A 14208-nucleotide genomic window follows, 5' to 3' on the forward strand; every position below is an offset into this window, starting at 1 on the left:
TTGGAACTGATATTTATGGAGCTCCACTAGCCCACTGAACATTGGTTTGCTCAGGGCGTGAGTCTTTTAGCCCTTGGACTTCTCAATGGAAAACTGATTGCAATTTTCTCTATTCTAGTTGATGGAAAGAAAACTATTATAATATCTTTATATATTAAATATTATTTATAATTATATTATACGATATAATCACGCAAATTTCTTATTTACGGTAATGACTACAATGAGCATCTGATTTTAATTTCTTTTCCTTTTATTTTTTTCTTTTTTTTTTCTTTTTTTTTCATTTTGTTCGATTTTTAAATTTGTCAGTAAATGTTGATCTATAATTTCGCCATTTCTTTTATTCCATGGTAGTTTGGCAAAATTCTTTTAGTTTAATTGATATTGATTATGTATCTTCTATAAAATCGTATACGTATGTATATAAATATAATATATTTATATACATTTGTGTCCGATTTATCCGAGTCTGAGTTATTAGGTCAAAGATGCAATTCTGGGTTTTGCAAAATTTGGTTCACAGTATAGTTTTTATTCTTTAGGGTGAAATTTTTAAGGGTATCTATAGTATCTGATATTCACACGGTACGATACATTGACTATTTCCAAATCTCATTCACTACATTCAATCCTGTTACAAAAATTGATGAGTCAAAAGCAATCAACCAACTAGCAAATCAAATCAGGCAGGTTAATTTCCAGCAATTTATAATGATTGTAAATTCACTCTTATTCTCACTTTAGTCTCATAAGGCTGAAGCTGGCAACCGGAGTTAGCAACGAAATTTATTAAACTTTTTGGAAATAGAAAAATGCAGTTCAGTTTTATACTTATAATTCTACAAAAGTATTGGGGATTCGAGGTATTTCACAAAATTTTGATTTTTGGACTTCATTACCTTATGCGAATAAATAATAAAACGTTTGGCTGTTAATTCTAGTTGCTAGCTTCAGCCTCGTTTTAATCTCAATGAATTATTTGCAGGTCAGTGAATGAAATTGTTTGCTTTTTTAGCCTCGAAATGGTACTAATTTTGTCATTTCAATGATTCACGATACCGATGAATTTATAATGAATTGAAGTATTTAATTTCGTGTTATTTATCTTTCTCAGTTGCTGGGAATTTACTTGACATTGTGGAAAAATGACTGTACCAATTATTTTTGAAAAAATGTTGGTACAGTCATTTCTTATCCAATTCTATGAATCACGAAAAGAAAGAATAGCAGCACAAGATTATTTGGCTAATTAAGTAAAGAGACAAACGATTTGTTCTCTGTTTCAAGTCGATCAGAGACTTTAATTCCCCCCACTAGTCGAAAGAAACGAATATTATTGATTTACCATTGTGTAAATAGCGATGCAAACGAATGCGCACGTATGTCAACAATTAACTAAAATAATGTAATCAAAGAGAAGTAATGAAAAGAGACAATTTTTTAAAAATTTCTATTTTCACCGAAGTGATTGCTATGTCAATGAGCGCATCAGGTACACAAAGAAAGTGTTGGTATCAACGATAATTTGGGGTTGAATATTGTTGCTCTATTTCTTCGCTGCAATGGTATTGTTTTGTAAGCTGTTGAATGAACAATGATGCTGTAACTAGTTAGCAAGTGATACCTGACTCAGATTAAGAAATCGCAAAGTTTCATATTTTCGTTTCAAATTATTCCAGTAACAACTCAAAATTAGCAAAATAGAATTAACACATTATTTAGAGAACTTTGTAATTATCTGCCGATTAATTCTTGATATGAGTGGGTCTCACCTTCTGCCTACCATTTGCTAGCTTCAGCATCGTCAATGAACAAGGAGTATTAACTCTTAGACTGCCGTAAAGTCTAAATATAGTCTCTGCCGGCAGTCTAAAGGTTAAAACTGAGCAAAATGATACAAAGGAAACAATTCTCACTAAACTGTATAACGTACTAAAATTTGAACAAACGGTGTTCAATGTGCAGGGACAGATTTTGCCCACTGCATGTGTAATAGAAGTGATTCTCAGGCCCCATTGTTCAATCGTACCCAACACTTGGTCCCCGATATACACTTGGCCAAGGTCTATTGAATCACGATCAAATGAGAAAATTAGCTGTGATGATGACCCTATAGGTACTACTAATTTTTAATTGATAACAGATCGATTTAGTAACAAAAGTAATTAAGTATGTATGTATAATGATAATAATTTTAATATTTGGATATAAGGTGATGATGATGATTTCTGTGCGTGTTCTAATCGCTAAAGGCGCACTACGGAGTGTGCGAATGTTGAAAAGGAGAGTTTAAGCTGTAATAATGAACTAGCGGATAATAATTGGCTGTATTTATGTGAAGGGAAGCTGGCAGACAATTTTTACATCACTGGTAAGCTTTCTTTTTCATAATTACATCCAAATTGCTATAGGTTTATATGCATTGGTAAGCTCTGGGCCATTACACCATACAAGTGCGACTACAATATTGGTTCCAAAAAATAATTACGATGACAACAAGTGTTCATTCTTAATTTGCACAGATATATTTATCGAAACTTATGATCGAATCGATATGATTTACAAATTAGTCAAACAGCTATAACTTCAGTAGTCTTGGATTCTCTTATTTACTTATAGGATGGAAATTTTTGATTGAGTCTACATATAAATTATGCTCTTGCGTCATTCTGATGAGGCTCAAAAGTGGATTCTTAACAACATTAAAACTTATTTAAACACTTGATGTAGGATCTGAGAATTGTTGGACATGGATATAATGTGAGAGATTATACACGGACCATGTAAATCACATTGAATGCTGTTGTACTATGTATTATAGCTACGTCTTTCAAACTTTCCTACAATGAATTTAAATTATTAATTCAAGACTATTGGTGTTTTTGTTTGAAATCGAATAATTTTCCGTGAATAATAAAAGAAAAAAGGTAACATGAAATCGTAGGTCTAGCACTGTAACAAACTAAGGTCCAGTTTGCAAAGCCAATATTAATGTGATATTGTGACGTACAAACAATTCATTGCAATGAACTCGAAACTGCAGGAGAATCACAATCAACACGCCGTGAATCTCTTGTTAATTGTCACTAGCCCCTACTTCAAGCTGTAATTTTTAGTATTATTGAGAATGAAAAGACAAAAGTGTTAAAATGCATCGAAAGTTTTTTGATCTTTCAAGCATACCAGAACCAATAGTCAGATTTAATATATCTTTGAATTATTGATCACTTTTCAATGGGTACGAATATGTGGTAGAAATTGAATGTAAATTTATGAAGGCCGAAAAACAAATTAAGTACTTTTTCGCTTGCAAAGTTCTGTTTTTAATGACATGATTCGCAGACTTATTTGCTAAATTCAACCATACCAGGTGCTGAGTTACCGTCAAAGTAGCACTGTATTATCAATAGTTTGAGCTAATAACAATCAGTCATCGGCTGTTTGCGATGAGACTGGTGCTATTTTGTCGTTAACTTTGGCATTAGCATTAGCAAGTTAGTCCATGATGTCCAATATTAATTATAATGTTTTAAGTGTTTTCCGAAAATATGTCTCGATTATGTTACAGAATCATAGAAATATGGGTAGGTCAAAGCTGTATTTACTTTAAAAACGGTGCGCTCAATGGGGGTTTGTGACGATACTACAATATCATATCATTCTAATCTATAAACGTGTTTTGAGTTTATAGTGGAATGACGAATAAATTATTGTTTTTTTTTATTTTTTTCTCTCCATTTCTCCTTTCTTTCAATACCAACTTTACACATACCTCTTGCAACTCTGTATGTCGACTGTTGTCAACGACAAAATTGCTTTGTTCTTTTTAAATTTGTACCAGGGCTCAGATTTTGAACAGCTTTATTTTAATGTAATGTATCGGAAACTGTGAACTGCGGAAGTAGACGATTTGAGAAAAAAATATGATTAGTTATGGTGTAATGAAAATAGACGTGCTGATTTCAATTCGTGAGACTGGCGCGATGAATAACAAACATTCGATGTATCTTCATAAATTATAAATTTGCATATCTATGCGCAGCGACAATTTGTTCAAGCGACAGTACTGTATTCATTACATTAGGTGGAAAGACAAACCAAAGTCTATGTTCAGTTTTGTACTCATCAGCCGGTTAAACTCAAAACATGTTTTCATATAACCAAAAAATAAAAATAAAATTCAAATATGATACGATCAGGAACGCTGATTTGCAAAACTGAATGTGGGCCAACATTCTCTCACAATACACTGGTTATTATATAAGCATTAAATTTAGGTTAAGTTTGAGGTAAAACTATGGTTTTAGATGCAGAACAACATTTCCAACAAAATGTATTAATATATATGTATATGTATCGAGGGTGTTGAATGTTCCAAAACTGAATTCTGAAAATGACTCGTGTATGCGTAAGAGATTTTATGGGAGGAAAATCTTCGAAACAATTTGGCCATTCTATAGTATATTTATTTTTAACTACGTTTTTTCCTTGAATTAGTAGTATTTTATTCGCTTTTAGATTTTGTGTGCAAATGCATAGTTTAAAACGTTGCTGCGTTAAGGACAAGTCAACCAAAATACCAGTTTTTATTAGGCATTACGTATAAAATAACTAAGTTTATGTAAATGGACATGTCTATGGTTAATTGTAAGATTGAGGAGCTTTAAGTAAAGTGGAACAAGGGTTTCTTGCCTGCTGCGCAATAGGCAATGTACTGATTATTTTAATAATTGAGATTTGATTGTGTAACATATATATATATAATATCTATATATACATTGAAATATATATTATATATATTTACATACATGTTATATCGCGTTCTTGTGTGAAGACGTTATCTTGAAACATTTAGAGAATATATCCAAGAAAATACAGTAAAAATATAGATGAGTCATAGCTTACATTATGAATTTAATATGGTTCATTCTGTGCTATATACATAAGTACATACAACACTTAGCTAAGTTTTTTTAACAGATTATTACACGATTAAACCATTTTTGTTATTATGGTTTTTTCCCCCCTTAAGAAAACGTCATTGTACAGAGCATTGTTTGAGTAAGCGTTGTAAAAAGTGAAATGAATAGGAAAGAAAGAAAGTTCATTTTTCCCATGGGAATAATACAGTCGTAACATATTTTAAGTCAGTTTATATTGCAACCTTTTGTTTTGAACTCATATTTCCTGTGACTGTTTATTTTTAATCACGGTCTTTATGTCGAAGTACTTGGGTATTAAACGAACAAAATTCTGTATGTATTATATATATATATATATGTATGTATGCGTATACACGTGGATTTGTAAAACCAAATTTGTAAAGCAAGATTATCGAGACAAGAACCTGCAAGGAAGAAAAAAAAAGTAACGAAGAAAAGCAAAACATGGAATGAGTACACGAGTGATAAAAATGCTCATGGAGAGGTTTGTTATGCGTAAGTATGCGAGCCCCTAGCGCATCGGATTGTTTTGAGAGTAAAACAGTACTTCTGTGTTTGCGCCGCCCATGCTTTACATGGATATTTTAAAGTCTGCGTTTCGAGCATACATTTGATTTGATACACCATTCGTTTAATCAAATCTACATTGGAATACCACAAGCTTTCTAATAAACTGCAATATTGGATGACTTGACTAGGAATATCCAGATTTCGTCAATATGGACTTCAAAACATCAAGAACATTAACGAAAATTCTTATGTTGTACCTTATGTAACAATATTTACATTGAAGAATTGAATTATGCATGAAGATGAATGAAGAATATCCTTTGTACAATTGGAATACCATCTCAAAAATTTGTAAACTTAGCTATTCAAAAGATCATTCACTGAAACTGACCCGTCATGTTTTAGAACAGTTTTATAAAGGTAGGATGTATTTCTACCATTTAGTTGAATTCTGCAACGGTGAATAAATATCAATAAAAGTCATAAGAGAAAGTTGTATCATAGACGTAAGACAATGTTTTGTACAAGACTGCTGAACCAAAAGTATTTTTACCAGAAAAATTGGAAAATAGAACGAATACTCCCTGGAAGTTTAAAGATAGGAAATATTTTATAATATAAATAATACTAAAATCTAAGTATTTCATTGATATGCCACAACGTTCCACACACTGCCATAAAGCAGCAGGCAGGCAAGACAGATCTACAGCACGTTTTAATCAACGCAAAGTGTAACACACAGTGCATTTAAGAAATCATGTACAAAATTATTCATCATTTTCAACGAATCATCTCGAAGAATGAAGTGGATTGGAGAGCAGATAGATTACGAGAGACAATTTCCAGAATTCAGCATTGAACCAAGAAGTGTGATCCAAAAAGCTGTAATTCGAGGATCCATGGGTTACAACGTGAGGCACCTGATGTATTTCTGTAAAATATATGTGAAAAAAAGAGGAAGGAAAGAAGTGAAAAACAAGAGTGTTTAACAAAATCAATATGCGCCTAGATTCGTGGGATTCGCAAACATATATAAAAAAAGCAGTCCCACGTCTAAAAGTGTTAACACTGAACACTTTTCAAAAGGCCACTTACGATGACACTTTCTAAGAAAAATACAGAAAAAATGGCTTTGAAAAGCAACAAAAAAATAAAAATAAAAAAAATTGTAAAATAAGAAATGTGTAATAGGTCAAGTGAACCATCAAAAGCAGCAAGTGTCTTCCATCGACGTGCAATATTAAATCATTATTCCACAAAATTCAAGTTACTGCTCTACAACTTGCTGCTGTCATGTAACTGAAACTACCGTAAATGGAAAACCACTCAAGTTTTGCAGTATACTCAAAAATCGTTGAACATCGCTGATCAAAAAATTATACGTAGTTGAAATCGCAGTGCGATATGTGATATGTGAATGCTATATGAGCATTGATCTTGAATCAATGGTATTATAAAAAAATACAATGATAAAGCAAATCATTCGGAAGACCCAAACTAAAACCTACACAAATCCAAAATAATCTTTCATTTTAAAACTGCGTTAAATCTCTGAAAGGATGACATTTAAGAAAAAAAATGTTACATCACACATTTTGAAAAAATAAGCATAAGTTTTTACGAATATCTACATGTGAAAATGAAACATCGAACACTCCTCCCTTCACCATTTACGACAAATGTGATGTTGAAGATTGAGCAACTGCATTTTGAAGATTCATTAATTATACATCCCGCCATGAGATACATGATTCATAGATACAAAAACAATCTGATTACCCAAAGACAAATCACATTTTTACAATATCTGCCTAGTACCTATTATCACTTAACCAAATAACTGATAACCACATTGTTCATTACAAGCATCCACTACAAATATTCTAAACCCCCCTCCCCGAAAATTTCCCAAAACTATCGAAAAATTGTAAAACCCATTTAAGTTTGGAACCTTTGTTACTTCACTTATCCCATGAAATCCCTCTGCATCCTATTTCCTTCAGGGCCCTTTTCAGGGCCCGCAAATGATTCTATGCAAAGAACAATCGCAACTATCACGTTGTGTGACCCGCACATAAGTGCAAAATCTGTCCTTTTAAGGACAATTCTACACATCTGTTTGGAATACACAAACGAAATTCATCCAATTTTGGACTTCATGTGAAGGAAGAGAGGCAACGCTGAAGGAAGACTAACCGATGGCCTGGTGTTTTCTTGTCTAACAATAAAAACTTGTCGAACTTGAGACCTGGTCCACAAAACTTTACTTCAACCGAGTGGTAAAGTATAAAATTTTCACCGTGGAAGATCAAAGGTAATGTATTTTTTGAAAGCTATGGAGATAAAAATGATAAAATTTTGGACATTTCATGTCGGTTCAGTTAGTACAAGAAAAAGTTTGACATCTTGATCATCATACCTACACTTGTTTAACATTAACAAGGTTTTTAGCTGTTAGTGAAATTTGGAAAACTGGGAATTGTCAGGGAATTTGTATACATCTGTAAAACCGGAAAATTTCGGGGAATTTGGGTATGTGTCCTAGAATTTTTGTATTTTTTCCACGCTAGTGTACAATTCTTTGAAATGTAAAAAATTACTCTCCTTGAGACAAGTGAGATGGTTAGTGTGAAAAGGGTATGATAAAAAATATCGCCTTTGGATTAATTTTAAGCATTGATAAATTGATGCTGAGCACTACGTAAAATTTATGAAAAATATAACCAAGTACTAAAAACAATTAATACCCTCAGATTGGTGTTTCTACCTTCATGTTTCGAAAGAAGGGCGCATCCTAATCTTCCGTTAGTTTCTTAAAATTGGAGTATTTATCGATATAATTGGTAAGTGATTTTAAAAAAAATTTAACTGTAAAAAAATTGGATTATTTAACTTACGATGGAGACATCTGATGTTTAATTTTTAACTAATTTGCCTGAAAAAAGTGAGTTTATTAGAGAAGTTAGGTTGAAATCAGTCCTGGAAAATATCGGTTTTTGTCTGGAAAATTGGGAAATGTCAAGGAATTTGACCTATCATTGACACTACATACTGAATATAGTATTTATTTTTTACTTAATTTCACATGTCTACAACTTTAAGAACAATTCTCAGATTTATGTAGTTTTGGTACTTGCTAGATCAATGTATATCCAAAGCGTGTTACAAATAAGGAAACAGACGTTTTCCACCATATCATATCTGAAATTTGAAAATTATGTTACTCAATAATTTGAAATTATATGCTTTTAGTATCTGACAAAGATATTTCCTCGAGACATAACTGTACATGCCGGGCTGTGTCCCACTTTGATATTCTATAGCATAGGGAGTTGGAACCTGTTTGAAACTTCCAGTTCCTACTACATACATCGTCAATGGCTACAAGAAGACTCGTATACAGCAGAGAATGTGTGGACTTTGCAAGCAGCTGAGCCATTGCGAAACGACGCAAAACTTGGATCTACGTGTATGCTTTTCGCATATAAAATGGTTGTAAATATATTTGGTCGGAGCAATAAGAGTAAATGTTTTTATAAATACATTCAGAAACAAAAAATATACGATGGTAATAAATTCACCCAAAACTTGGGTATTCTTGTTTCTCATAGTTGAATATTCCCCTTGTTTTTTTTTATACATGTTGTGACAACTGATCAAACTCAGTTAGGAATTTAGGTCATAGTTTTGTTTTCCTCCATTTGGGATAAGCGATTAACCGTTTGTAATTACGAGCACAATCAATGTTGGAAAAATATCTATCGGTATACAGAAACGTACTTGTTCCAATACAACACAGCTACATTGATCAAAAACTCGTTTCAAGCCTGAAAAGTGTTTGATCACTTTCACCTTTCACGTATCTGACTAACGCCAACTAACGCTCGTGGTAGAACAGTTGCTTACACAGCATGTAATAAGATATTAAAAAACGTTGCAAGTGGTGCCGTAATTTTTGATTCGTACATTCACGGTTAATGTGTTTGTTTCACAGTACATTTTACTGGTAATTCAGCTTAGATCAGTCGTATCCACATTTCCGCGATCCTTCTTCTCTTTCTGGCTATGCATCCAGCATGTGGCTACAATTCCGTGGTTTTTATTCGTCATATGGCATTTTTAGTCGTCAGTCTGCGTAATGAATTTATTCCTGGGAATAATCTGCAGGAAACAGCAAATGAGTAAGAGATAGAGACAGAGAGAGAGAGAGAGAGACTGGGTAATGCGTAAGACTGACAATGAGAAGGAAGCAACGATTAGTTCCGGCTAGTGTCAGCTGGAAGGGGAAAAAGTAAGTTGATAGAACTGTGACATGACGTCCCAACGCCGTTCTGCGTAGGTTTCCATGATTCTACTGGAGTCTGAATGGGGAAAACCCGAATGAATGTAGAGCGTACGGCGCATATTGATTGCTCAAACGTATTTTGGGAAAGATAGGAACTCAGTAGATTAATCGGTTTTCAATGTTACTTCAAACTTTATTGGGCCCGATTAATTTCATAGAATAATATTTGGGTACTGAAAAGTGGTAGAAAAAACTGAGTGTAGATCCTAATCGGTTTGAGTAATTTCTTTTAACCTGCAGAAGTGTTTCTTAGTGAGATCTAGATTGTAAATATTGATGGGCTCTATAACAAACTGTTGACTGAATATACTCTTCAGTCAACGAACGAACAATGCTACATATTGCACACAACATTATCATTCCATTCACTGACGTCATACACGCGGGGACAATTAGTTTAAAAATCAGACTGGTCAGTAGTATGTAAGACCGTGGTAGCAACCTACCACCAGTAACTGTTATAGCGACTGTTGCTTATCATATATTCGGAATACTGATATCTTACTTTTTTTTTTAATATTCACTGATATCAGAGTGTCAAATAATGATTTCAAACGAACGGCACACGGGAAATGTGGTGAAATGATCTTCGGTAAGAATATTCGACCAATCCCTTCACGGATTCCTTCACAGCTCCATTTTCTCAATAATTCCTACCTCCTAGCCAATAGCCGAAGCCATTTCATCGACGCGCTGAAGCAGTCGTTTCGTAATTGGCTGGTACCAAATTAGAGTGCACGGTGCAGTTTCATTCACGATGGAGAATGATTAGTTGTAAAAGGCACTGGGTTGATATTTAACGAATAAATAATAAAACGTTAGATCAACGATTTAAACTTAAATCATTACAAGTTTATCTGAGAATTTATTTGCTGTTTACGGAACGAAGATTTTAATGCGCACGCGCTCTCTACGGTGAATTCCACCATACACGACCCAAGTCTTCTGGACAACACGTAATTGTAAATTTTTTGTTGGATTCGATTTGTACCAGAGAACAAAATTAATTCGCGTAGTACTAGACGTTTCATGAAAAGACTGAATACATTATTTGTACATATTAATTTTGCTAACTAAATTTGATCACAGACATTTAATGAAATAACTAACCATAGGTGCTTGACAGATTACCCAAGAAGTAAAAAAATAGCATTTTTACGAACAACAATGGAATGTTATTACATTACATTTCATTTAGATTTGTAACTACGTTTAAGGTTAGCAACATTTCAAACTTTCCAGTGCGTATCTAATCCTATCTACATGTGACTCCATAATGTTGCAAGCTACAGAATGCTTCAAATGAATTTTGATATCTAATGTACTCTTGCAAAGGATAGAATTATATTATTACATTCAACTAAAAACTCCAAACTTCTTTTAGAATATGTATGCTTTATTTTTGCAGAATCCTCACCTCTTCTAGAAAGTAAAGTGTTAGAATGGCTCAAAGATCACCAATTAAGAATCCGCCGAGTACTAAGGCACTGCAATTTCATCAAGTAGAAAAACAGGACAGCCAGCACTCTGAATCACCGTCACCCAATCAAAGGGTACTCATTTTGTCAACCCCTGTCAAGCTGAAAGATGGTACTGTGAATATGAAGCAACGAACGATACCGCTTAGAGTTGATAACAGTCAGCTTATGATAAAGGCTGGAGAAAACAAAAGCAGAGTTGTTTCATTGAAGCGAAATCACGAAGCAGTGCCGCTGGCTTTGCCAATAAATCAGCTGAACCAAAAAACACCAACTTTTGTAAAGAACGAAGTTGGTCAAGTGATGGGCAAGCTTATTCCGCTTGGAAAATTTTCTAACATTAGTCCAAATACATTGAGTCCTGCCAATCCTACTCCTGCTTCTGCTTCTACTTCACCGATTGTTTCAGATATTGGTGTTAAAAATTTAAGAAATGAAATGTCCAAGCAAAATACGAAGTCAAAGGGGTACAAATTGGTTAAACTAGATGAAAAGGTAATTGGAGCAAACGCTGCTGCAGCTGAGAAATTTGAGGAAATTTTGAAATCAAAACAAAAAACAAATACTAGCTCTACATGTCAGGTGGCTACTAAACATACTGCGACAGCTTCGCCAACGGTAGTTACACGAGTGAAAAATGCTGAAGATCAATTGATAACCATAACAGATGATAAGCCAAAGAAACAAGTCCACTTGGTCCTGAAAAGATATGAAAATATTGCCAGTATTGGTCAAACTGGAACCAATATTAAACTAATTCCATTAGAACAATGGGGAATGGATACAAAGCTGAATTTTTTGAAAACTCAGTCAAGAAGCTCATTTATTTCGCAGCCAAAAATAGTGGATGTGAGAAGTTGTGCTATAGATGAAATAGACGGACTAGGTGACTCACATTTTGATGACAGTAAGTTGAATCATCACTATGACAAAGGGGACTTTGATAGCGATGACGTATTGGAAAAAGATCCGTTGGACATTGAAGGTTTGAGCAAAGAGACCAGTTCATTTCATTATTTGTTGGATAAAAATGCGGAAGAAGATGATAATGACTCGCCGAATGCACTGGAAACGAAAAAACTTAACACAATAGATGTAATTGATTTCGAATGTAACACCTCGGCAATGGGGGGTTTGAGTGATGTCCAAATTGCTACTTTGGTGAAAAATAAAAATACGAGCAGCTTCAAATTAGATAATCAACTAAATCCCGAAAGTAATTATTGTCCAAAGAAAAGCAGTGATCTTTTGGAAGATTCAACCAATTGTTCAGCATCGAGTAAAATAGCTGTGAAGGGCACGAAGGAACATAATCCTGTTATTGATGGTTTGACTGAAAAGAGTAGTAAAGACGACATACGATTTCAACAAAAGTATGCCGATTATGAAAATCTGTGTAAACAATTTCGAATTAATCAACATAACGTTACGTCCAGAGAAACAGAAATGTTGTCCTATATCCACAACCTAAAGAAAAAGCTTTTTCGATTTCAGAAGAATAGATATCAAACATTGGCCGCTATCGAGCAAAGAGAATATCTTGGTATCAGTAATCTATCGACTATTCAAAAGCGATTTATAGAAACACAATTGAGGAATTCTAACAAGACGTCTAAAAAACCAAGGTTTACTAAAACAGATATAGTTATGGCTAGGGATATACTTAAGGCAACTGGTCCGAGGGGTTACAATAATTTGAGAAAACTTTTCTCCCTTCCTGGCATAAGCATTATTGTTAAAGGAATTTCTAAAACTTAAAGACAAGTTAAGTTTGCGAAATTATTTGGGGTACAATGAGAGATAAACCCCAGAAATGTTGGTAAAAAAAGCCTGATTGTAAACAGTAAAAGATTTTATCCAGAGGGATAATCCGAGATCAAGATGTTTTAGAGACTGAATTACCACTGAAGAGTAACTAATGTAATTCTAATTTCAAAATTGCACTATATTTTAATTATTTAATTACGTTCTGTGACCTTAAAGTGTTCAAAACTGTGACAGTTATGAAATTACACAGTCTAATTATTCTATAATCACTTGATTTAAAACTGCAACTGCAAAGTCTTTTACGGTTTGAACGTTGGACTTTGTAATATTATCAATTCCATAATTATGGCATTGTACTTTTTAATTTTATTCAACACGTTTGTTAGCTAAATATGAACCAATTAGAAGGCCATGAGTATTTTTTACGTGCAATAATTGACCGTTAAATTAGTTTAGTTGTATGTATATGACATGCATGAAAATTGTATAAATGTAACTATGCAAGGAGTATAATTTGCGTTCAGAGAAATTGTTATGTATACTCATAATAATGAATAAAATCCGTATCATATCGATATTCTCGAGTATCACCTATACATGGGTGTAGTCTTAACTCAGTAGCAATTGAAAAGTTGAAGAGCTCAAATAAATGCACAAATTACACTCTGGAATTTTTTCTGAGTGACTGAATATTTTTTCAATCACCATCCTTCATCATGACACTTAATACAGCTGTAAATTGAAACAGACACCTATTTGTAAAAACATTAATCTACAACTTGAAATTAATGTATCCACAAATTTTTAGAATCTCAGCTAATGGTATTGAATTATACAAATAAAAGTTGAAATTTTAATGGTACGTACATACATCTCATTGAATTTACTTGGCATCAACTTATTTTGATACTCAATTGAAAATGAATAAACAATCAATCTTTTAGTGGAATTCAGGAATTTATAATTTCACAACTGAAAGCTGTCATCATATGCGACGTAATTCAACTGCATGTTGGCGCGAAACTTTACACTTGTTATTTTTGTCCAATTTTCAACACTAGTTAGTTAACGAAGCACTGGTCCACATCACTGGCTAGACTCTACAGAAACTCAGAATCAGAACCACGGACGTGGGAATAGTGAAACGATGTAGTTATTAGCT

General features: G+C 33.4%; 1 protein-coding gene and 2 long non-coding RNA genes across 9 annotated transcripts; 2 read left to right on the forward strand and 1 right to left on the reverse strand.

Moving 5' to 3' along the window:
- The first annotated feature begins 282 nt into the window (after positions 1-282).
- Positions 283-9047, forward strand: LOC124184841. Its single transcript, XR_006871264.1, has 3 exons — positions 283-7735; positions 8210-8299; positions 8780-9047. It is a non-coding gene; the product is annotated as an uncharacterized LOC124184841 (long non-coding RNA).
- LOC124184842 lies at positions 8465-9669 on the reverse strand. 2 transcript variants are annotated; one of them, XR_006871266.1, is made up of 2 exons: positions 9363-9669; positions 8465-8930 (listed from the first exon to the last, which is right to left on the reverse strand). It is a non-coding gene; the product is annotated as an uncharacterized LOC124184842 (long non-coding RNA). The 2 variants fall into 2 exon arrangements; XR_006871265.1 differs by lacking the exon at positions 9363-9669 and adding an exon at positions 9237-9354.
- A 24-nt stretch (positions 9670-9693) lies between these two features.
- Positions 9694-13858, forward strand: LOC124184836. Of its 6 annotated transcripts, none has more exons than XM_046574954.1 (2): positions 9694-9747; positions 11210-13858. In XM_046574954.1, exon 2 carries the CDS (start codon positions 11244-11246, stop codon positions 13035-13037), a length of 1794 nt encoding a protein of 597 aa, XP_046430910.1. In that variant the 5' UTR covers positions 9694-9747; positions 11210-11243; the 3' UTR covers positions 13038-13858. The 6 variants fall into 6 exon arrangements, with proteins under 6 accessions (XP_046430910.1, XP_046430909.1, XP_046430907.1 ...); XM_046574953.1 differs by lacking the exon at positions 9694-9747 and adding an exon at positions 10078-10393; XM_046574951.1 differs by lacking the exon at positions 9694-9747 and adding an exon at positions 10455-11042.
- Positions 13859-14208: the final 350 nt, after the last annotated feature.

Source organism: Neodiprion fabricii, chromosome 6 (assembly GCF_021155785.1).
Source record: "Neodiprion fabricii isolate iyNeoFabr1 chromosome 6, iyNeoFabr1.1, whole genome shotgun sequence".
Lineage (NCBI taxonomy): Eukaryota > Metazoa > Arthropoda > Insecta > Hymenoptera > Diprionidae > Neodiprion > Neodiprion fabricii.

What these genes read in the sequence shown, in the direction of transcription:
- LOC124184836 (XM_046574954.1), top strand. Translation starts at nt 11,244, where the DNA reads ATGGCTCAAAGATCACCAATTAAGAATCCGCCGAGTACTAAGGCACTG.